A 25,462-nucleotide genomic window follows, 5' to 3' on the forward strand; every position below is an offset into this window, starting at 1 on the left:
TTTTTCCATTATGGATACAGATATTGCCCTGATATTTAGTCAAAGGCTTCCTCTCAGAGGAATACAAGTTCAGTTTGCAATTTAGCTGGATTGGTCCATCCTTGACCTACTTTTGGACTAAAAATAGGCCAGACAGTTTTCTGGGCTTTTTTCATTACAGATTCAGATATTGCCCTGATAATTAGTCAAAGGCTTTCCTCTTGGAGGAATACAAGTTCAGTTTGCATTTCAGCTGGATTGGCACACTATGACCTACAGTACTTTAGAGGTAGAATTACGTCAAACAGTTTTTAGCTCACCTGAGCTGAAAGCTCAAGTGAGCTTTTCTGATCACCTGTTGTCTCTCTGTCCGTCTTCTGTCAACTTTTGACATTTTCGATTTCTCCAGAACCACTGGGCCATTTTCAACCAAATTTGGCCAAACGCATCCTTGGGTGAAGGGCTTTTAAGTTTCTTCAAATGAAGGGCCATGTCCCTTTCAAAGGGGGAGATAATCACAAAAATGCAAAAATAGGGTGAGGTCATTTAAAAATCTTCTTCTCAAGAACCACTGATTCAAGTTTGTTAAAATCATGGTCCCGTTGCATCAGATGGGGCCACAATAGGGGATCAAAGTCTTACATACAAAGTTATAGGGAAAATCTTTAAAAATCTTCTTCTCAAGAACCACTAAGCCAGAAAAGCTGATATTTACATGAAAGCTTCCTCACATAGTGCAGATTAAGCTAAAATCATGTTCCCCGGGGGTAGGATGGGGCCTCAATGGGGGATCAAAGTTTTACATAAATATATATAGGGAAAATCTTTAAAAATCTTCTCAAGAACCACTAAGCCAGAAAAGCTGATATTTACAGGAAAGCTTCCTGACATAGTGCAGATTCAAATTTCTTAAAATCATGTCCCCCCAGGGTTAGGATTTTTCCACAATTGGGGTCAATTTAAGTTTTACATACAAATGTATAGGGAAAATCTTCTCAAAAGCTACTGGGCAAGAAAAGCGAAAATTTACATGAAAGCTTCCTGACATAGTGGAGATTCAAGTTTGTTCAAATCATGGCCCCCAGGGGTATGATGGGGCCACAATAGGGGATCAAAGTTTTAAAAACATACAAATGTATAGGGAAAATCTTTAAAAATCTTCTTCTCAAGAACCACTAAGCCAGAAAAGCTGATATTTACAAGAAAGCTTCCTGACATAGTGCAGATTCAAGTTTGTAAAAATCATGTTCCCCGGGGTTAGGATTTGGCCACAATGGGGGTCAAAGTTGTACATACAAATGTATAGGGAAAATCTTTAAAAATCTTCTTCTCAAGAACCACTAAGCCAGAAAAGCTGATATTTACAAGAAAGCTTCCTGACATAGTGCAGATTCAAGTTTGTAAAAATCATGTTCCCCGGGGTTAGGATTTGGCCACAATGGGGGTCAAAGTTGTACATACAAATGTATAGGGAAAATCTTTAAAAATCTTCTCAAAAACTACTGGGCAAGGAAAGAGGAAATTTACATGAAAGCTTCCTGACATAGTGCAGATTCAAATTTGTTAAACTCATGGCCTCCGGGGGTAAGTCGAGGTGACAATAGGGGATCAAAGTTTAACATATAAATATATGGGGAAAATCTTTAAAAATCTTCTCAAGAACCACTAAGCCAGAAAAACTGAGATTAACATGAAAGCTTCCTGACATAATGCAGATTCAAGTTTGTGAAATTCATGACCCCTGGGGCTAGGATGGGGCCACAATAGGGGATCAAAGTTTTACATAACTAATAAATAGAAAAAAAATATTTAAAGTTCCGTCTTTGTGCATTAACAATTGAACATTTTTATCTTGTTCTTGATGCGAATTCTTTTAAAATTTGGTATGAATCATCATTGAGACAAGGGGGACATAATTTGTTAATTTCAGGACTCCAACACCCCTGGGGCCCTAGGAGTGGGACAAAAACTGTCCAAAATTGACCAATTTTCAAAAATCTTCTTCTCGAGAAAAAACTAAATGTATAGTTATGTAGAGCAGGAAAGCCTCTACCAAAATTTTAAATTTCATGATCCCTGGGGTAGAGGGTTTGACTCTAGGGCGAGGCCAAACTTGGTATATAGTGTTTATATGTAAAACACCTAAATAACATCTTCTTTAGTGCTATTGATACTAAATTGAAAGTAAATAGATATTTAGAAAGAATAGGTAGTCCTAAACCAAAATTGTAAATTTGATAATCCCAGGGGTAGTGGTTTTGGTATCAGAGTGGGGCCAAAATGGTCAGTTATTAACCCATTTCCTACTAGAACCCTGCCTGCAGAGCTTATCAGTAGAAAGGAGGATAACATGGCTGCTGCTGTGATGGCTAAGTTAATTAGCACCATGTTTGCAATCTGCCTGATAACAAAGTAATTAATTCCTATAGGTATATAAAAGTATATGTGTGTGAAAAGCTGTAGAATTTCTGCATCTAACCATATAAATTTTATATTGCAGCAGTAATGCTATCCTAAGTTATCAATGATATAAACAGAAGAAAAATTAAAAACATACACAATATAAAAAGGTTTTATTCTATTGCATTTTATGGCAAAAAGGTGAATGCAAGTAGGGTACTACTTTTTTTTTTTATAAAATACTAACATAAAGTGATCATATCTGTTTCTTTTACAATTTAAATTTTGAAAGTATCTTAAATAATAAAAACGTTATTGATGTTCAATGTAATGAGGATTTCAAACAAGAAATTCACAAATGTTCTTCATTTTAGATCTCATTGAATTTTGGGTAAAAGGATGAAAAATATTTAATATTTTCTTGTGAAAATTTTAAGAAATGGTGTTAAAAATCACCACAATAGATGACTATGCTATTTTCATGCATTCAAAATTTAAAAATAACAATTTTACTTACTTCAACATGTCCAAAGTGAATTGTCACAGATATCACACAAAATAATATATTGACAAGTCCAAAACACATAAAACATTTGAAATTTTAAACAGTCATCATCCTCATAATATGTTTTGAGCTACACTCAAGGTGCACAGCAACATTACATTGCTGACATCCAAATTTTGTTACACCTTTTCTTTCTCCTGACTGTCCGGAAAGTGAACATTCATGACATACTTTATTTTTGGGGTAATGCACTAATGCTTCACTATGTTGTGGGCTGAAGCTCTTCCCCCCCAGTCAACTTTCGGAAGTTCCCTTTTGGCCCTAGTATCTCCAATCAAATCCTCAATGAGTTCCTCAATAAAAGTTTTGAAGCTTTGGCCATCGTTCCCGAGCAACATCAGGGTTGGTGTCCTCCGCCACTATTTCTTTGACCTATGATTTGGCATGTAATAGCCAATTATTTGGTCACACAGGTCCACTCCTTTCATTTGCTTCTGATAGTCTGAGAGCAATTTGGGTACCTAAACTACTATGTTCTCAGCTACACGTCTGATGACTTGTCCACGATGAGCTGGGTCATGGATTTGACAGGACACGCACAGGTTTTGTATCCTGCCAAACACAGAAACTAAGATTGTCCTTCTGGGCCAGTTTGAATTCATGGTGTTTTTAGATTAATTTTGTTTGGTAGCAAGTCCTTGGGAAGGCCCTTTCGGTTGACTCGCACTGTCCCGCATACCATGATACCACAGAGATGGAGGTCACTCAAAAGGTCAGGACTTGTGTAGAAGTTGTCCATATATACATTTAAGTTTGATCCAAAGTAGTTTCTGCACAGGTCCATTACTACCCTGTGGGATAAGCCTTTTTCTTGATGTCCTTGTTTGCCAGTATACACTTGCAGCTTGCTAAGGTATCCTGTACAGCTTTCGGCAAGAACCCAGACTTTTACTCCCCACTTGATAGGCTTTGCAGGTCAATACTGTCGGAATGACAACCTGCCTTTGAATTTGAACATGGACTCATCAATGGTAGCACTTTCATGCAGGGTATAAATTTCCCCAAACTTTGCATCCAGATAATCCAAAAACCAGCGTAATTTCCAGAGTTTGTCAGGGACTGCGGGTTGTTCCTCGTTGTTCTGGATGTGTAAGTATCTCCAGATTTGATGGAATCTGTCTCTGGACATTACACAATTGAAAGATGTAACAAACATCTATTTGCTTTGTCTCCAATAGTCAGTTTTTTCTGGAAGTTTAAGGATTCCCATAGCAAAACATAATGCTAGTAGGAATGCTTTCATTTCATTCTTTTCAACGGGGGTCCATTTAGCTGCATATGGTGGGGTGGATTTTTTCCCCATTCTCGGCGAGCTTAAATGTTAGGTTCTCTGAAAAGTCTGTCCAAAAGTTCATTTGTCCAGAAAAGTTGGAAATAGTGGCCTGCTGATGCTTCCTCGGGATGTTGTATACTGTGGAATCATTAGAATTCATGGTGGCTCAATTTTTGTGGAATTCGTGGGTACCCCTCACCCACGAATTTACATCCTCAACGAATAAAGACAAAGCAAACATTCCAGAGTTATATTTCTTACAAATATATAGATCCACAAAATTACGTCCCCACGAACCCGTAAAAATTCAGCAATCCACGAAAATTGGCCCCCACAAATTCAAATGATTCTACAGTATATAGTTGCCCCACCAACATTCCTATACCGACTTTCCATGCGGGGTTGAAAATTTTCTTTCACCCATTTGTTTTGAAACCCCAAGAATTCGCCGTCATTTTCGTCCTCTTCATCAAACAAATTCAAAATCCAATCGTCAACTTCCCCACGATTAACTTGATCAGAGCTCCAGATAAGGTGCGTATCAGCGTAAATACTCATTAAATTTTACCAAATACGCATTTAAGTTGAAAATCATGCGAATAATTACGCATTAACAAATGTAAATACGGTTTACACTCCCAAAGTATAATGCTTATTAGTCCGCGTATTTGTGATACATGTAGTATGATATAAATATGAATTATCTATTCATATGAATTGAGGTTAGCCCAGGGCTTGAACATACATGATATTTAGCGCTATGAAATACGTGACAATCACAATTTTGAAAAATTGGAAGAGCTAACTCAAAACACTATTATATAGGCCTACTTGTTATACTTTCTTTCTTAAAGAGTTAGTGTGCGGTCGAAAGCACAGGGGAAAAAAACCTTGTACAATCGTGGATGAATGATATACAGAATTGGATCATAATCATGTGACTTGAGTGTCTGACATATTCAAATTTAATGCATCAATGATAAATATCTAATTCCAAATGACAATGAATAGTTTTGATAAAAAGAACTACAAAGGATTTTCCCCGTAAATAGCTGGAGCGGCCTTTTAATATAAACTTTAAGTTCAATTTTAACAGAAGAAGTATCGTTTACATCTGGTGACATCTTCTGGGCAAAAGAGCAACGATAATCAATAAATTAAGAAAATACACTTTGAATTTTTCTGAAAAGCAAAATACTCATCGATTTGAAAATCAGGGGGTAAATACTCTTTGTGGTAAAAAATTAACTGGAGCTCTGACTTGATGTTCGATGTTTCCTAAATCCTCAGTTATTTTTTCTTCGTCGTCGTATTCTGCTTCAATATCACTGCCATCACTCAATTCGTCACCTCGCTCCACCATTTTGAAATCTTGATCGCGTCTGATGATGCGAGTTTTCTTTGTTTTAACCAAAATTTTCCATCATAAATAAGTATCTAGTTTCACTTTTATTTCTGCATGAGCAAGCTATATTTCCGCTTTGTCTTAGGGGTCATCCATAATTGTCAACCATTTTCCAAAGTGTGCAAAAAGCACACTTTTTGAGATCCCCCCCCCCCCCCCCCCCCTCAAAAAGTGTACATCAACTATTTTCAAATTCCCAACAAGAAGATCGACAATCAAGTTAATGAGCAATTTAGTTCAAACAATGAGTTCTTTAATATTGGTACACCTATTTCTTGTTATATATGAATGATATAATGTTTTATAAATGTGCAAATCTTGTGTACATAATAGATTTTGTTTTTATAGAAAAAAATAAAGATGTCTCTGTCTTATCTTGTCGTCTTTTTTTATAGGCATTACACTTTTGTATTTTAAATGTGCATTTATAAACTTATTAAGACAAACTATCAGCATTAACAGTGGAGTATTAAAAATGCTTTTTTTCCTTGTTAAACAGGGAATGAAATTTTTTTAAAAAAAAAACATGTATAGAAGGATTCTAGATAGTAGAAACTTGAATTTATATTTTTTTTTTTTTTCAATTTGGTTTTCATACATGTGTTTATTATGCAAATTCATTAGGTAAAATCATTTACTGCACCAAAATGCAATCATGCACTTTCTGTAATTTTATTAGTTTACTATTTTCAATATTTTATTCATAACCAACATATATATTACAACCATAAATTATATAAAAATACAACATAAGGATACGGAAACAAGCAAATATTGCTACATGTATATTTATCCATCTCCTGTACATGCTGTAATTTATTTTTAACAAGTATAAACTACCTGGTTATGTTGACTCGGGTGACTGATAATTTTTTTTAATAGTTTCATATTTGTATTTTTTTCAAACTGAGGTTTCAGATTCAGTTTTCAAACAAACTATGAGTTTGCTTTAAATGCTCTCGGGTATTGGTTCTAGTATTTTGTTCATAATTGAAAATTTGTAATGGTCCAGGACTGTTACGGTGTTACATAGCAACTTTTTTCCCTGTTGTGTAAGGTACTGGAATAAATAGTAATAAATCATTGTCCAGAACATTGATGCTTTATTTAGTTTATAAGTATGACCTGTCTAAAACTACCAAGAGAAGAAAAGAGCGTACGGTAAAATTGTGTGTTTTGCACACTTTGGAAAATGGTTGACAATTATGGATGACCCCTTACTCAGTAAAATGTTTTATATATCCGAGCATTTCAATGGCAAAATCAAGTCACAAAGTGACACAGGTATGTGAAGTACGACTGAACTCGTATCCCGGAGGCTACTCTCAATACGACTGCAGTCGTATCGCGTAGGAAGTGTGTTAAATGTGTGAACAATATACATTTGCAACTTCTTGATAACTATCATTCCAATTCTTTTCAAATTTGGTATGAAACATATTTGGAACAAGGGGAACTTAAATTGGAAATTTCAGGATTCCCGCACCCCAGGGGCCTTAGGGGCGGGACAAAAACTGCCCAAAATAGACCAATTTTCAAAAATCTTCTCAAGAATTGCACATGTTTAAGCACACATGAAAGAAAAACTAAATGCATAGTGATGTAGAGCAGGAAGGCCTCTACCAAAATTGTAAATTTCATGATCCCCTGGGTAGTAGTTCTGACTCCAGGGAGGGGCCAAACTTGGTATATAGTGTTTATGTGTAAAACACTTAAATAACATCTTTAGTGCTATTGATACTAAATTGAAACTAAATGGATAAAGAAGGTAGTCTTTTACCAAAATTGTAAATTTGATGATCCCCAGAGTAGGGGTTCTGACCCCAGGGTGGGGCCAAACTTAGTATATAGTATTTATGTGTAAGTTTGCTGATGTTTATAAAATATAAATGCATACTTAGGAATTAAGCAGAAAAGGATGTACAAAAAACGGTGAATTTCACAACCCAGGATTATGACTTTAGGATGGGTCATATCTTTTGATGTTTTAATGTTAATGCATCTATTATTTAAAGCCTTTCATCAGTGTATGCACTTTTGAGGGCATTGAAGTTTTAAGAACATATCTTGTTTTATACTGTTGCTGAACATTAGGATTTAGCTTAGATATTCAGAACAGGAATTTTTTTTCTAGATTTCATAGCCCATGGAAGCAGTGATACTTTTTCACTAGTATTCAGGTGACAGATAAGGCCTGTGGGCCTCTTGTTCTCCTTAAGAACCATTGAGCCAAAGAAGTTTACATTTGTACGAAAGCTTCCTGACATAGTGCAGATTCAAGTTTGTAAAAATCAGGGTCCCCGGGTGTAGGATGGGGCCACAATAGGGGATCAAAGTTTTACATACAAATATATAGGGAAAATCTTTAAAAATCTTCTTCTCAAAAACTACTGGTCCAGAAAAGTTTATGTTTACATGAAAGCTTCCTGACAGAGTGCAGATTCAAGTTTGTAAAAATCATGGTCCCCAGGAGTAGGTTGGGGTGGCCCCAGGGATAAAAGTTTTACATGCGAATATATAGGAAAAATCTTTAGATATGAGCCAAGGTGATCTCGAGCGATGTGGCCCATGGGCCTCTTGTCCAAATTTTTTTTGGTATGGTCACAGGTATTGCTCTGATATTTAGTCACAACCTCCCTTTCAGAGAAATACAAAATCAGTTCACATTTCAAAATTTCAACTTAATTGGTGCACCATGACCTTCTTTAGAGCTAAAAGTAGCTCAAATGGTTTCCTGGACTTTTTACCATCATAGATAGATATTGCACCAACATTTTGTCACAACCTCACTCTCAGAGAAATACATAATCAGTTCACATGGCAGATGGATTGGTGCAACATGACCCGCTTTGAGGCTTTTCTATTCAGAATGTGTGCTGTATCAATTCAAAGTGCACAATATGCTTCCAGGTTGAATTTCACTGTCCGACGGCCGTATATTGTACCGTTTGTTGAATTTCACTGTCTGACGGGCGTATATTGTACCGTTTGTTGAATTTCACTGTCTGACGGGCGTATATTGTACCGTTTGTTGAATTTCACTGTCTGACGGGCGTATATTGTACCGTTTGTTGAATTTCACTGTCTGACGGGCGTATATTGTACCGTTTGTTGAATTTCACTGTCCGACGGCCGTATATTGTACCGTTTGTGGTACTCTTGTTTTTGTTTTGTTAGGGTGTGAAAAGGGGTAGTGATGTAATTTTATTTTATAGGTTTGTTACATGTATAAAATAGAGAGAAAAAAATATTAAATTATCTGATCATGTTCTGCATGGTTTATATAGTACATTACAGGTTAATTACATGTACTACACAGGTATGACACATAGGGTAAATTCATGGTCACACATGTACGATTGTTTATAATTTTAGATCCTGCTCACTGTATGATTGTTTATAATTTTAGATCCAAAGTGGTTTGATGTAGAGGATGATAAAAACACAAATGTTTATGTAAGTGGTCTCCCGTTGGACATCACAGAGGATGAATTCAAAGAATTGATGAATAAATGTGGAATGATCATGTTCGACCCTCAACTGAAAAGTCTCAAACTTAAGCTATACAGAGATGAGAAAGGGGAACCAAAGGGTGATGGCAGGTGCTGTTATATCAAGGTTTGCAAACTATACAGTATATATGGATTATTGAAGTGCAATATGTTATAGGTCAGAATAAACCCTTTAAATCTAGTAGAAATCAATCACAAACAACAAAAGTAAGATACTTTCCGCTGAATATCCTTGACAGACATCAAACTTGTTTCACTGGTTTCCTCTTTAGAAGTAGATGTCCCCTATTGATTTTGAGGTCACAAGGTCAGGGGTCAAATTGGAAACATTAAGATATTTTCTGCTCAATATCTTGAGAACCATTTCCTTGACAGACATCAAACCCAGTTTGACTCCTATTGATTTTGAGGTCACAGGGTCAAGGGTCAAATACAATAAGATATTTTCTGCTCATTATCTTGAGAACCTTTTGCTTGACGGACATTAAACTTGGTATACTGGTGCCCCCAAAAGAGTAGATGGCTACGATTGGTTTTTTAAGTCACAAGGTCAAAGGTCTTGACTCAAATGACTGGTTATTTGGAAATGTCTGCTCAGTATACTGGAAGATCTTATTATTATGGTTGCCTCTGAGTTATGGTAGATAACCTATCTTTTTAGCTCACCTGAGCTGAAAGCACAAGTGAGGCCACTGATAAAATGTGTTGTGTTTCTGCTAACCCGACCGACCCTAAATTATAGCCCCGACCCTAGAATTTTTTTTCGATATTTAAAATTAAATATCGTCATTTTTCGGAAAAAATATATTCCCGGTTCTTGGTTTTCTTTTTAGTTAGACATTGAGATGGTCATTCAAACGCTTTAACAATGTACAAAATTGCATGGTATTGTGTCAAGCGTTTAAACAACATTGATAATGTTCGTAACTAACAGCATAGCATGATGGTTGACCTAGTACATTGTACCTCCATGCGTGCCTCACGCAACGGTGATTTAACAATTGAAGTTAACAGACGGTCGAGAGACTTTGCCAAGTGTCATGTTTCCATAGAAGACTTTGTTAAAATTGTTAACTCCTATGGTGTTTTTAGACGGTGGCTATTTATAGCCATGCACTGTCTTATGCTATCACTTCAGCGGGCATTACTGTATATATACAGGGACTCGACCCTAGTTAGGTCACCTGAATTCATTCAGGTGACCTATTGCTATCTGTTTTTGTCCTGCGACGTGCGTCATGCGTTAACATTTGAACATTTTCAGCTTCTTCTCTGAAACCCCTGAACCAATTTCAACCAATTTTGGCATATAGCATCTGTGGGTGGAGGGGAACAAAAATTGTGAAATTCGTGGTCCCTGCCCCCCCTGGGGCCTGAGGGGTGGGGCAAAAACCGTCAAAATGAGTGTAATTTTAAAAAATCTTCTTCTTTACTCCTGGACATCAAGAAGCCAAACTGTGGGCATAATTATAATGAGCGTTGAGCCCTCTACCAAAATTGTGAAATTCATGGCCCCTGGGGCAGGGGTTCTTGTGTTAGGGTGGGGCTCTATTGGTCATATAGTGAAAATGTAGAAATTCTTTGAAAATCTTCTTCTCTGTCTCTGGGTATTAAGTAGACAAACTAATAACATGGTAATGATGAGCAAGTATGCCTCTTTATACCCCCCGCAACAAGTTGGGGGGGGGGGGGGGGGGGGGGTATACTGGAATCGGGTTGTCCGTCTGTAGACGCAATGGTTTCCGGGCTCTAAAGCATTATTCTTTCCACCTACCGTCACCATATCATATATATGGACTACCCATGGGATGAAAATGTTCCCTATCGATTTTAGGGTCCAAAGGTCAAGCACACTGGACATCGAAGTAGCAATATGGTTTCCGGGCTCTAAAGTGTTATCCTTTCCACCTACAGTCACCATATCAAACATATGGACTACCCATAGGATGAAGATGATCCCTATCGATTTTGGGGTCAAAAGGTCAAAGGTCACGTGCACTGGACATTGAAGTAGCAATATGGTTTCCGGGCTCTAAAGCGTTATCCTTTCCACCTACAGTCACCATATCATATATATGGACTACCCATGGGATGAAGATGATCCCTATCGATTTGGGGGTCAAAGGTCACGCGCACTGGACATTGAAGTAGCAATATGGTTTCCAGGCTCTAAAGCGTTATCCTTTCCACCTACAGTCACCATATCATACATATGGACTACCCATGGGATGAAGATGTTCCCTATCGATTTTGGGGTCAAAAGGTCAAAGGTCATGCGCACTGGACATCGAAGTAGCAACACTCAGAAAAGAGGTAGTTTATACCTATTACCAACACCCTTTGGGAGATTGGGGTAAGCGGGGGGTATTCTTAGTGAGCATTGCTCACAGTACCTCTTGTTAAAAATTGTGAAATTCATGGCCCCTGGATCAGGGGTTCTGGTGCTAGGGCGGGGCTCTATAAGTCATATAGTGAAAATGCATTATTTCTTTGAAAATCTTCTTCTCTGTCCTTGGGTATGAAGTAGACAAACCAATAGCATGGTTATGATGAACAAGGATGCCTCTTTCAAAATTGTGAAATTCATGGCCCCTGGGTCAGGTGTTCTGGTATTAGGGTGGGGCCCTATTGATCATATAGTGAAAATGCATTTTATTTCTTTGAAAATCTTCTCCTCTGCTGCTGGGTATTAAGTAGACAAACTAATAGTATGATAATGATGATCAAGGATGCTTCTTTCAAAACTGAAATTTATGGCCCCTGGGTCAGGGGTTCTGGTGCAAAGGCGGGGCTGACCACATAGCTATTCAATGTTTCTTCCATCCAAAAGTAAAATTCTTATATTTAAACACAAACCAAATTCAAACATTGGAAGGTTGTTACATGATACTCAGGTGACCTATAAGGCCCCTGGGCCTCTTGTTTTATATGGAGGTCATGATGCAGAGTGACAGACATGAATGTCCCGTCTGTCAAATTTGTATGCACATCCATGGTTTCTGCTGCAGTTCTAACTGAAAACACTATGAAAAATGTGGCAAATAAAGCAGTGAACGCATCCGAGTTGATAGCTGGTGAGAGCCGAGAGGAAAAAAAAGATGTGCAGACTTTTCTTAAAATAAAAAATTATGTCCGGTAAAAAGTTTTGGCTGGAAGAGAGTTGGATCCCATTAGGATAAGTGGGATCTGCCCAGACTGTCTTCCTACCCTTGTTCCATTTAGATTGTGAAAATACATTCAGAAATGTATTAATAAACTTAAAATATGATAATGATGTTGATTTTTTTCCCCAAAACCATCCCCCGCAAAATGGCTGAAATATTGCCAAAACGGCGTAAAACCTCAATCAATCAAAACCATCACATTATTTTCCTGTCAAACATATCCAATAGTAGTATTCCTATGACAACCAATCTAGATGTAGAAACAATATATCTGGTACTTGTATAGCATAGTGGCATAAAGGAGTTAACTTTTGTGTTTTATGCTAGGTATGTTTCATTGAAAAATATTGTTTCTTATAAAACATCTGGAAATAATCCTCAGCCAACAACAGGTGAAATGTTATGATTGAAAGTTTACTTGCAATGCAAAAAATTATATTTTGAAAGTATAAAATTCAATAGAACATTTAACTTGTTAGAGTTTACAATGTTTTTGCATACTTTGAAAAAATAAAATTTACAAAAAAAATAAACTTTATTTCCTACCTACCTACCCTATTTTTTTCTGGAACGTTAGCGGAAACTCAACAATTTTTGTCATTGGCCTGAGCTTTTCTGATTGCCTGTTCATCATCTGTCTCTCCGTCTGTCTGTAAACTTTTTACGTTTTTGACTTCTCAAGAACCGCTGGTCCAATTTCAACCACACTTGGAAAAATGCATCCTTGGGTGAAAGGCTTTCAAGTTTGTCCAAATGAAGGGTCATACCCCTTCAAAGGGGAGATAATGACAAAAATGCAAAAATAGAGTGGGGTCATTTAAAACTCTTCTTCTCATGAAACACTGGGCCATAAGAGCTGAAATTTACATGAAAGCTTCCTGACATAGTGCGTTTCAAGTTTGTTAAAATCACAAGCCCTGGGGATCAAAATTTTACATACAAATATATAGGAAAAATCTTTTAAAATCTTCTCCAGAACCACAGGACCAGAAAAGTTTACATTTACATGAAAGCTTTTAGACATAGTGCAGATTCAAGTTTGTTAACATCACGGACCCCTGAGGTAGGTTTGGGCCACAATGGGGATCAAACTTTTTAGGGAAAATCTTTAAATATGGGCCAAGGTGACTCAGGTGAGCGATATTGCAGCTTTCCTGATTGTGTTTTGTTTTGTTTTGTTTGTTTTTTGGTAATTTTCTGATCTGGCCACATTTAAAAAAAATGTTGGTTTTCCATAGTCCAAGGGTCATAGAAAATATTGAGTTGGTCGGTAGTTTTTTTGTTTGTTTTTTTTTTTGCTGAAAATATATTGAATATCAAAACTCTGTTAAATAAATTACAGTGATCTACTTGCAGAACTGTCAGAAGCCTCTCAAAAAGTGCAGTTTCAACTTTGATATTGTCTAGTTTTTATACGCCCGTCAAAGTGGTATGGCTCTGTCCATCCGTCCGTCTGTCTGTCCGGACTTTGTGGGCAGGATCCAGACCGAACCGTAATTAAGCTCCAGGATTTTACAACTTGGTACATTTAATCACCATGATGAGAGGAAGATGCCTATTGTTTTTGAAGATCAAAGGTCAAGGTCGTAGTATCAATTAGTAGGAAAACCTAGTAGGAAACCCTTGTGGGCAGGATAAAAATCCAACTGTAAGCTCCAGTGTACTACAACTTGGTATATTTGATCACCATGATGGGAGGAAGATGCCTATTGTTTTTCAAGGTCAGAAGTCAAAGATCAAGGTCATAGTATTAATTAGTAGGAAAACCTTGTAGGCAGCATGCAAACCGAACCCTAAGGTCCAGGATATTGCAACTTGGTACATTCAATCACCATGATAAGAGGAAGATGCCTATTGTTTTTCAAGGTTATAGGTCAAAGGTCAAGGTCACATTATCACTTAGTTTGAAAACCTTGTAGGCAATATACAAACCGAACTGTTGGGGCTAGGACAGTCAAACTTTGTACACATACACTTTATGCCAAGTGGAGGATGCCTATTGTTTCCAAAGGTCAAGGTCGTAGTAGCAGGATGCAGACCGATTCGTTGGGGCAAGGACCATTAAACTTGGTACACATACATCTTATGCCAAGTGAAAATATTACATAGAGAGTTCATGATTTGTCTTGTTTTTTCGATGCAAAGAAAGTATGTCACACCCTGATGATTGCTGATACTACTTGAAGGCAAGTTCTACAAATCATGGTGTAAGAAAAACACCCTATATTAGCTTTTCACTGGTGTATTATGTACCATTGGCAGTACTCTTGTTGTGTGATCATATATCATTTTGTTATTCTGACATGTTACTTTTGTTGTGGGTGTTTGTTTTCCAGGTCTTGAATATGTCAATTGATTTTCAAGTTTGTCTAGTAATGTTAGAGTCTTGGTTGCCATGATTTTACTCTCAATGGTCAATGTAACATACATGTATTATGCACCTGAAACTTGGCAGCATTGTTGTTGAACTTAAGCATAATTCTTATAAACTCCACACTATTTCATGTTGGTACAAAAGATTTCTGATGCATAAATTCTTGCTCCACTTGAGATAAACACTTGAGCAAAGTGTAACTGGCTCATTGATACACTTTTAGTATCCCCCAACTCTAGTTCAAGTAATTTACATTTTAATTGGACACTGTTGTTGTTTGTGTCCATAATTATTGACTGATACATTGTCGCATAGGTAAAAATCTAACCAGTATGCCATGTTCCGAATCGATCACTTGAGCACTTAAAATTATGGTGATTTACAAAGCGCCGCAAAGAACAAAACTAAAAACAAAACCAAACGTATCTTTACATGCCAAGGTTTATAAATTTGTTACCTCGCACTAACCCTTGACATCAGTCACCATTCAATACATGGGCTCGAGATGGAGCATATGATTGGTTTGTAGCATGGAGCCAATCAGACGGCTTTTATAATTGGTTGAAAGCGAAACTAAACATGCATGACGCGGCATCGGCAACATGTTGTAGAATTTGTGACTGTGGATTGATTTTCGGAAAATTTATTTTTCAAAAGAAACAATTAGACGAAGTTTTAGAATATGAGCCGCATGAAAACGATTAATTGTCCAAGTATGTTTGTCGATTGTGTTTCAACAAATTGAACTAGTTATTTGAAATTGAAATAGATTGATAAATAGCTTCAACATTTAAGGGACAAAAATGTGAACTATTAATTACGTTACATAAAAAATCAACAGGCAATGTTCTTGATGTTAAGAAAAGTACCCCACGAAGACCATTGTTTACTTTCTGTTTTTGCTCTTACCAAACTTGCATCTTAAACAAGGAATCTCATTGGATGATTTAATTTTAGCTTATTGCGTCATCCTCTGTCCCAAACCCATGTTTTGAATGTTGACTGATGTTAGTGCGAGGTAACGAGATTAGGTCAATAAAAACTTCCGAGTCAGGGGGTTAAAAATAGATCAGTTGCGCGATGGCAAACAAACTATTTTTTTAATTTTGGCCCCTCCTGTTGTCCATCTGTAAACTTTATACAAGTTTGACTTCTCCAGAACCACTAAGCTAATTTCAACCAAACTTGGCAAAAATGCCCTTTCAAGGGGGGGGGGGGGGGGGGGGGGGGTGATAATCACAAAAGTAGGGTGCGGTCATTTAAAAATCTTCTTCTCAAGAAACCAATACCGTGGAGATCCGTGTTAGAATAGATTCTCATTACCTCCTTGCTTGTTGTAAGAGGTGACTAAATGGGGCGGTCCTTCAGATGAGACCACAAAAACCGAGGTCCTGTGTCACAGCAGGTGTGGCACGATTAAGACCCCTCCCTGCTCAATGGCCATAAGTGCCGAGCATAGGCCTAAATTTTGCAGCCCTTCACCGGCAGTGGCAACATTTCCATATGAGTGAAATATTCTCCAGAGGGACGTTAAACAATATTCAATCAATCAATCTCAAGAACCACTGGGCCACAAGAGATGAAATGTATATGAAAGCGTCCTGGCATAGTGCAGATTCAAGTTTGTTAAAATCATGGCCTCCGGAGGTTGGATGGGGCCACAATAGGGGATCAAACTTTTACATACAAATATATTGGGAAAAATCTATAAAAATCTTTTCAAGATCCACTGGGCCGGGAAAGTACAAATTTACACGACAGCTTTATAACATAGTGCAGATTCAAATTTGTTAAAATAATGGTCCCCGGGGGTAAGATGAAGCATCAATAGGGGATCAATTTTTACATACAAATATATAGGGAAAATTTTTAAAAACTTCTTAAGAACCACTGGGCCAGGAAAGTTCGTGCAGATTCAAGTTTGTTAAAATCATGGTCCCCGGTGGTAGGGTGGGGCCACAATAGGGGATCAAAGTTTTACATACAAATATTTATGGGAAATCTTTAAGGAGGTACTCTACATCATCCTAATAGCTGACTTCCTTTTAGAACATGGATAAAAATATACATATCAGCAATATTTGTCTATTCATTTAAAAAATCATTGCCTAGCTGAGTAGCTCAGTAGGTTGTCACATCGACTGCTGAACTGTAGATCGCGGGTTCTATTCCAGCAGGGGTTTTAAATTTTTTTCAGATTGCTTTCTACTAAAACTGCATTTTTTGACTAAATAAAGTAAATTTGAAAGTTTTCAATTTCAAAATATTGTTGTACACATCCTCCACTTTTCATCCATATCAAATTTCTCTGGTGTATAATACCTCCTTAAAAACTTCTTCTCAAGAACCACTGGGCCATGAAAGTACAAATTTACAAGTTTGTTCAAATCATGGCCCCTGGGAGTAGAATGGGGTCACAACAGGGGATCAAAGTTTTACATACTAATTAATATATAGGGGGGGGGGATCTTTAAAAATCTTCTCAAGAACCATTGGCCAAAGATGTTTACATTTGCATGAAAGCTTCCTGACATAGTGCAGATTCAAATTTGTAGAAATCATGGCCCCCTGGAGTAGGATGGGATCACAATAATGGGTCAAAGTTTTATCACTGTCGCTACAGTGCTAATTACTAGACTCTTTTTTTCACATACATTGTATACAGCAGTAATAATGTAATATATGTAGTATTCAGAAATGACGCACCAATATCATGATTTACGAAAATGTCAAGAATTATGAATATTATAAAATATTTTTTCTACTTTTCCACATATACATGTATCTGTACATGTAATACTGTAAACAATGTACATTATTAAGTCTCCCAAACAAAGTTTGGAGACTTATTGTTTTTACTCGGTTCAACAAAGTTTGGAGACTTATTGTTTTTACTTGGTTCTTATTAAGGTCTTCTGTTTCCAATGGAAGACCTTGTTATTCAGTTGTTTCTTTTCCTCTTTTATTATTAAGGTTTTCCGTCTCAGTGGAGACCTTATAGTGATTGTACTGTTTATTCTTCTTCTTATTTTTCTTTTCCCCTTTTGTTTTCTCGAATTCCCAGAGATGGTTCGATGGATTTTCTTGAAACTTGCAGGGATGATGGAGAATCATTATATCTCTAGACGGTTTTTTCTTCTTCATTTTTTCAAAATTCATATCTGTTCATGAGATATGTCTGATTTCCATTTTTTAAAAAGTCATTTTGTCTGGGAGTAATCTCTAAAATGACTAAAGATAATCAAATGAAACTTTCAGGGATGATAGATCTCTCAAATGTACAGTGCTTTTTTTGTAATTTCGTTTGTCGGCGTCACTTTCGGTTGTCACCGGAAGTGATTAAAAGAATCGAAAATTTCAAATTTTTTCTTTGAAAATGAAACCTATCCCAGTTTATTAGGTCTCTTTCGAAGTCTCCAAAAATGTTTACCCCACCTTGTTTAAACTCCAACTTCCAGTTAGGTTATATCAATAATACTATTCATTTTCTCATTTTTCAGTGCCATAAATCTCGGTCATGAAACAAGTGATGAGTTGAATTTTACATATATCATAGACACTATAAATGCCTAGAGTAACATAAAATTTACTTCCGGTCGTGAGATATGATGTGGACAAATTTAGAGACTTTGTTTCCTTGATAGCGAGCGCAGTGAACCAGCACAAAGCGCAGCGAGCCAGCGCAATATCCGAAATAATCCGAGCTAAATCTAAACCTCTAACAAGGAAAATTTTTTGACGCCAATCCCAGAAGTCCCTTGTCAAAAATGGCTGAGATCTCGCAAAGTCACACCTTGGAATATGATTGTGAACTTGCATGGATTTTCATCCTAATCTTGTGGTCTCCTAGCTCCAAAATTCAGTGTACCATTAGGCGAAATGTTTAACGAAGTGCAATGTTTATGAAAGGCAGGGTAAGATGATGTGTGACATCATGTCTACATTTTAACGTACATCATAATAAGACTGACAGTGGCAGATCTAAATACGTACTTGCTATTTCCATTTGCAAAAGTCATACTACCAGGACAATATTGAATATACATAAACATTAGGCATACGTGATATGGCATCGAATACAAATTGTGTATAATCGATTGCAAACCACAAATCTGATTAAAATACTAAATTCTCAATAGGAATTCATTATTCTAACAACAAAAAAAGGGAGACTAACTTAAATTGTTAGAATAATTATGTAAGGGAGCACAGGTACTGTAGAATCATCTAAATTCGTGGGGGCCAATTTTCGTGGATTGCTGAATCTTTACGGGATGTAATTTCGTGGATTTATATATTTGTAAGAAATATGACTCTGGAATATAAATAGTTGTCTTTATTCGTTAAGGATGTAAATTCATGGGTGAGGGGTACCCATGAATTCCACGAAAATTGAGCCATCACGAATTCTAATGATTCCACAGTACTGAATTAGTGCTATTTAAAAAATTACAAAAAAATTAATGGAATTCGGTCGGATTGAAAACGTTTTTAAAAATCTTTGGGTTTTTTTTTCACGATTAAAAATGATAAGTGCTTTATGAATCCATTTCCAGTAATGCAAACCACGATGACCCCCACCCTCCCTCATGATAACCAACCATGCCACTTGCTATTAACAACTGAAAAATCATTAATTAATTAATTCTAGTTTTGTAAATAAGTCTTAATTAATGTATCCTCACAACAACAGGCTAAATATGTTGCAATTTTATTCAATAATTACATGTATATGTGAATGCTGAAATATTTCATCATAATAATAATGATTGGTTTTTATTTAGCGCTTTTCCAGCGTATGCTGCTCAAAACGCTTTACAATACATTATTACCCCGGCAGACCTTATATCAATCTAGAACTTTCTCAGCTTCCTGGGAAGCATACAGTGCAAACTGCCATTACAGGTGCTAAAGCACTAACATTCTAACAATATCTTTCACTGTCTATAGCCAGGTACCCCTTTTACACTTGGGTGGAGTGAGGAAATTCGTGTAAAGTGCCTTTCCCAAGGACACAACGTCGGCCCTGCTGCGGCCAGGACTCAAACCCATGACCTTTCGATCGAGTCTGACAGCCTAACCACTAGGCCACCGACGCCACTCTCATTGTGTTACAACTAGGATTATGTATAATATTATAAAAATTGTTTTAATTTTCTCTTTTGGAACATACCATTGCTACAAGGGGTTTATCATATGAATTTCATTTTTATATGCCCGTCATTAGACATATTATGTTATGGCGCTGTCCGTGCGTCTGTTCAGCTGGCTGTCTGTCCGTCCGTCCCGGGTCATGTTTTCCGGACTTTTTTCCGTAACGGATACATGTACAACTTTGAAATTTGGTCGTAATATCTCCCTCAAGGATTGTCAGAGTGAGTTTGCATTTCAGCTGGATTGGTCCATCATTGACCTACTTTAGGGCTATAAGTAGGTCAAACAGTTTTCCGAACTTTTTTTCGTTATAGATACAGATATTGCCCTGAAATTTACACATAAGCTTCCTTTCAGAGAAATACAAGTTCAGTTTGCATTTCAGCTGGATTGGTCTGTCCGTCTATGACCTACTTTAGAGCTAAAAGTAGGTGAAATAGTTTTCCAGGCTTTTTTTCATTATGGATACAGATATTGCCCTGAAATTTAGTCGGAGGTTTCCTCTTAGAGGAATACAAGTTCAGTTTGCATTTCAGCTGGATTGGTCCATCCTTGACCTACTTTTTGGAAAATATTAGGTCAAACAGTTTTCTGGACTTTTTTTCATTACGGAAACAGTTATTGCCCTGATATTTAGTCAAAGGCTCACTGTCCGACAGGCGTATATTGTACCGTTTGCGGTACTCTTGTTTGTAAATTAGATAGTAGCGCATGCACATATACATGCCTAATAGTTGAATTTATCGATTTATCTAAAATTTTCATTATATTGAAATGCATTTTATGTTCCAAGGCAGTGCTGTTTACACAATTTTACAAACTTGAAAGGAAAAAGGAATGTACAAGCAGCTGCATGCTGAGAGCATACAGTTCAAAACAAGTCATGCATCAAAGGTTAAGCAAGTCATAGTGAAGGCAGCAGAAATAAAATGTATATATAGCTAAAAATATTTCAATTACATTAATGCATACATGTTTTAATGATTTTTAATATAAAACCCTGGGAGGAAACTAAAATGTGCTAGCTGTTTCAGCCACCTAATTTCATTCATGTTATGAGAATTTGGCAGATAGATATTGATTAAATTGAACCTGATCAAAGCATGAATATTACAAAATATGGACATACATGAAGCTGCGGTAACACCGTCAACATATTATCTCAAGAAAGAGTATAGATAGACACTTGAAACTTGCAGGGATTATAGATTTGCAATAATCCATGTTATACATATTCTGTATATGTTTGTCCGTCACTTCCGGTTTGAACAGGAAGTGGTTGAAAAATTTATAATATTCAAATTTTGTCAACATGATTTCTCAGAGATGGCTTGATGGATTCTCTTGCCATTTACAGAGATGATAGAGAATTGAAATACCATTAGACACCATCTTTCATTTTTTGAAAATTCACTTCCGTTCGTAAGATATGTCCAATTTCCGTTTTTCAAAAAAACATTTTGTCCAGGGGTAATCTCAAAAACGACTAAATATAAACAAATGAAATTTTCAGGGATTATAGATCTCTCAATTGTATAGTGCATCCACGTTAATTTGTTTGTTGCCGTCATTTCCAGTCGTCACTGAAAGTGATTGAAAGAACTTTTTCTTTTAAATTGAAACCTAGCTATACTCATTTATTAAGTCTTTTTCAAAGTGTCAAAAGAATATTGGCCCCATCAGTAGTCGAAACGGCAACTTCCATTTTTTCGACAAAATACTCTTATACTTGTCATCTTTTATGTCCCCATGAATCTCGCTTGTATTTAAAGTGTTTGATTTGATTTTCGTATCGGTCAATGACAGTATCAATATCTAGAGTTTCATTAATTTCAATTTCCAAATTCACTTCTGGTTGGTAATATCCCCCCACTTTTTCTTTCCTTTACGTCCATTTTTTTTTTTAGATCCCCTTTAGATAGAGGCGTAAAACTTTCAGGAAATATAGACAGTAGAGAGTCGTGATTGATTGGAAAACACATCTGAATAGTACTTCCGCCCGTCACCAGAAGTCACGAGAAATGAGTAAAAAATTCGACAACGCGCTTCCCATTTTTTTTTCAAGGCACATTCTCTGATATATTTGAATGATTCTTATACGAACAGAAAGCTGTGTACCGGAAGTTGTCTAATGGAAGGCCTACTCATTACTAGTAATGAGTTCGTAGTTAGGGCTTTTTGACTTCGGTCGAAAAGACCCATTGCTTTCGTGTTTTTTATATATTATTTTTCTTATTATACTCGACAGATTTCTGTCAGCGTTTTCAAGAAAATGGTTGTTAATAAGGATAAAGCTTTATAAGATTCATGTAGAAAAAAATAGGGTGTAATGCAAATAAGCTTTTGGACTTCCGGATCTTTTACCTCCGGTTTCTACGAGTATGGAAAGCTTTTTTGATTGGGACCACATATCTTTGAAAATCTTTGTCACAATAACAGGAAACTTTAGATTTAGATTCATTAGATTTTGATCTACAATATGACTATAAAAGGGGGTGTCAGTGGAAAAACCGCAAATAAATTTAAAAAATTATTCAAGGTCTTCCACATTGTTAACAATGATATAATGAACATGTTTGCCAAGTTTCATTGAAATATATTGAGTACTTTCGGTTCTATGAACCTTTGAATTTTCCTATGAGAGTTTCAATGTTAAAGAATTGAAAACATTTGCCACATTTTCACAAAAACTTCTCAAGCAATCCTTGTGATATTTTACCTGAAATTTGTATATACAATGCCACATAGAGGAAAGGGTTTTGGAATGAATCCTGAAAGGGATTAGGGATCTGTAGGGGCCAACGTAAATTTTTTTCTTTGGCTTCAGATTTCCAATTTCTTTTGTGATTTGAATTAAACAACAAAATCGCAATCTAAAGATTTGTGGCCGTGGGTCACTTTTTTTACCCCTTAAGGGACTTTTTGGATCTTAAAATTTGCTTCTTTAAAGTAGTACTCTACATCGTCATATTAATGGCTGACTTCCTTTAAAAACATGGATGAAAAAATCGATATCAGCAATATTTGACTTTTCCTTTTCCATTTAAATAGCTAGCCGAGTAGCTCAGTAAGTTAGAATACCGACTGTTGAACTGTGGGTCGCAGGTTCGAGTCCAGCAGGGGTTTAAATTTTTTTCAGATTACCTTCTACTAAAACTGTATTTTTTGACAAAATAGAGTAAATTTGAAAAATTTCAACTTCAAAATATTGTACATATCCTCCACTTTTGATCTACATCAAATTTTCTCTGGTGTAGCATAACTCCTTAAGACAAATTTATCAAGAGTTATCTCTCCTGAAATTTCAAAGAAAATATTACGTAATGTCAATACTAGTGATAAAACAAACATGTATGCCAAGTCTCATTGAAATATATTCAGTACTTTCGGTTTTATGAATCTTTGAATCTCCTTATGGGAGTTTCAATGTTTTAAATACCTAAAAATGCCTGCCACGTTTTCTCCAAAACTTCATAAGCAAACTTTGTGAGATTTTACCTAAAATATGTCAACAGCATTCCCCAAAAAAGAAGGGGTTTTGAAATGAATCTTAAAAGGGATAAGGGATCTGTAGGAGCCAAAGTTAAAAACAGTCTTTTAGCCATTATTTTTTTGTTTGATATCAGATTTCCAAACTTTAAATCACAATTTGTGATAATGGCATGGAAATAATCCCTCGCTGCAAACCGTTCTCTGAAGAAAGATCAAGAGTATGTGCAAATAAGTTTATTATCGTGCTCACTAAATATAGCAAGTAACATCTACACTCTTACACACGCATGCACACAACAACACTCATACACACAAAAACAAAACAAAAAAATATGAATTTACAGACGATTACACGTGTACCCGACTAAAGCTAAATGTTAAGTTATGTTGCCTTATGTAAGAAAACCAGCAGACTTGTCTCTCGAATTCGAAATATGTTACACAGGATGGCGAAACAAAATACGTTGACTAAAGAGTTACCACACTTTACACAACAGTCGTTAGCTGTCTTCAGACACGTGGTGACACTTTGTCCATCACTCGCTCAACGTTTCTGTAGCCGTGAACGTATTTCCTGTATTTCTATAGGTTGTTCTCCAACGCTGTTCAAATATCTCAGAACACCATGTTATACATGTTGCGAGCACCTGCTTGAGCCATACAATAACACACACAGCTGGTCACCTATAATTACACAGTAACAGTTGGGGTTTTTACATATACATTATATACTGAAAACTTGCATATGTCGGGTATATTGTGTAATACAAATAAACTGGTTACATAAATTTAAATAGAGTAACAAAATTTCCTAACGTAAACAAAAATAAACAGTTCACACTCACCACTGTCGAAATGCTCAAAATTGTGTTCTCACTTTCCACACAGGAACATCATTCGAACACCCATACTAAATGTACATACAACGCAGGCCCAGTAAACCACATAGGTAAAACTCTCGACCACACAGGTCTATCATTTTCACACATTGGGCGGACACACCTTCCCACTTCCACGGCCTGGTCAGAACTAACACGTAAGCATTTACAAACTGGTCTGACAGCCGTGACCAGCTATCTGTAACGACTATATGGTGAGAACAAACTATGGAATGCCATAACAAGCATAACAAAACAAACTCAAATTGTGACAAACTGTTTCGTAATTTGAATTCAACAATAAAAGGACAATCTTAAAATATGGGTCCGTGGGTCACTATTTTGGCCCCTTAGGGACTTTTTCGAGCTTATAAAAGTTACTATTTTAAATAAAAGTTGTTACGAGTTAACTCTCTTGATATTTTCAAAGAATATGTTATATCCTTAAAGACATGTTAAGTTCTATTTATCATTGAAGTACTTCCAGATCCTTTACTTCCAGTGTCAAAATCATGATAGTGATTAAGAAATAATTTTAGAAAAAGTCCTAAAACATTACTATTGTTCCTCAGAAATGATTGAAACTTTTCAGTTATATTTATTTTGTCTTTATAAACAAAAAAGTCAGTGGTGACCTACTCATGTTTCCAGTTCTTTCCGAGATACAGGGCGCCAAAGATTAACGGGGTGATATTTACAAAAATTAGAAAGAAAGATTGGGATTTATTTCAGACACATTGGACTGTTAATAATGATTAATACCATAGGTCTTTCAAGTTTCAATTGAATATCTTCAGTACTTTTGGTTTTATAAATCCTTGAATTTTGTCTATGGATGTTTTTATTTTAAATTGTCATAGTTTGTGTATTGAGTTATCTCTCTTTCACCATGCATAAAACTTCTTATTTCATCTCCAGGTAGATATTTTCAGATTTTTTTTAAGGTTTAATCGGTTCTTTTGCACACTGTATTTGGACATTTTATGATATACACATCTAAAGTCTGCCATTTTGTTGTTGAAAAGCCCTTTGTTTTTATTTTAACGACAAAAATTCTAGTTATGATTATTCTCCCCAATTTTTGTGATCTCGATTTCTCAGAGATGCCTGGATAGATTTTGATGATTTTGGCATGATTATAGAACAGTATCTGAAGTTTATATAAAGCGCTGGTTTTTGAAAAATTCACTTCCGGTACGGAGAGATTGTTGATTTTCGTTTTTGAAAATCAACTTTTGTCCAGGGGTAATCTCCTAAACGAGTAAA

At 36.2% G+C, this 25,462-nt stretch overlaps 1 protein-coding gene across 2 annotated transcripts in view; it reads left to right on the forward strand.

The window, feature by feature from the left end:
* Positions 1-25,462, forward strand: part of LOC125675657 (HIV Tat-specific factor 1 homolog) — an 81,138-nt gene that overhangs the window by 30,666 nt on the left and 25,010 nt on the right. For both annotated transcript variants that reach the window (XM_048913441.2, XM_048913442.2), the window contains exon 4: positions 9,032-9,240. In XM_048913441.2, coding sequence (XP_048769398.2) covers positions 9,032-9,240 — 209 coding nt within the window. The remainder of the gene's footprint in view (positions 1-9,031; positions 9,241-25,462) is intronic.

The sequence above is a fragment of the Ostrea edulis genome, chromosome 3 (assembly GCF_947568905.1).
Source record: "Ostrea edulis chromosome 3, xbOstEdul1.1, whole genome shotgun sequence".
NCBI classification, from domain to species: Eukaryota; Metazoa; Mollusca; class Bivalvia; order Ostreida; family Ostreidae; genus Ostrea; species Ostrea edulis.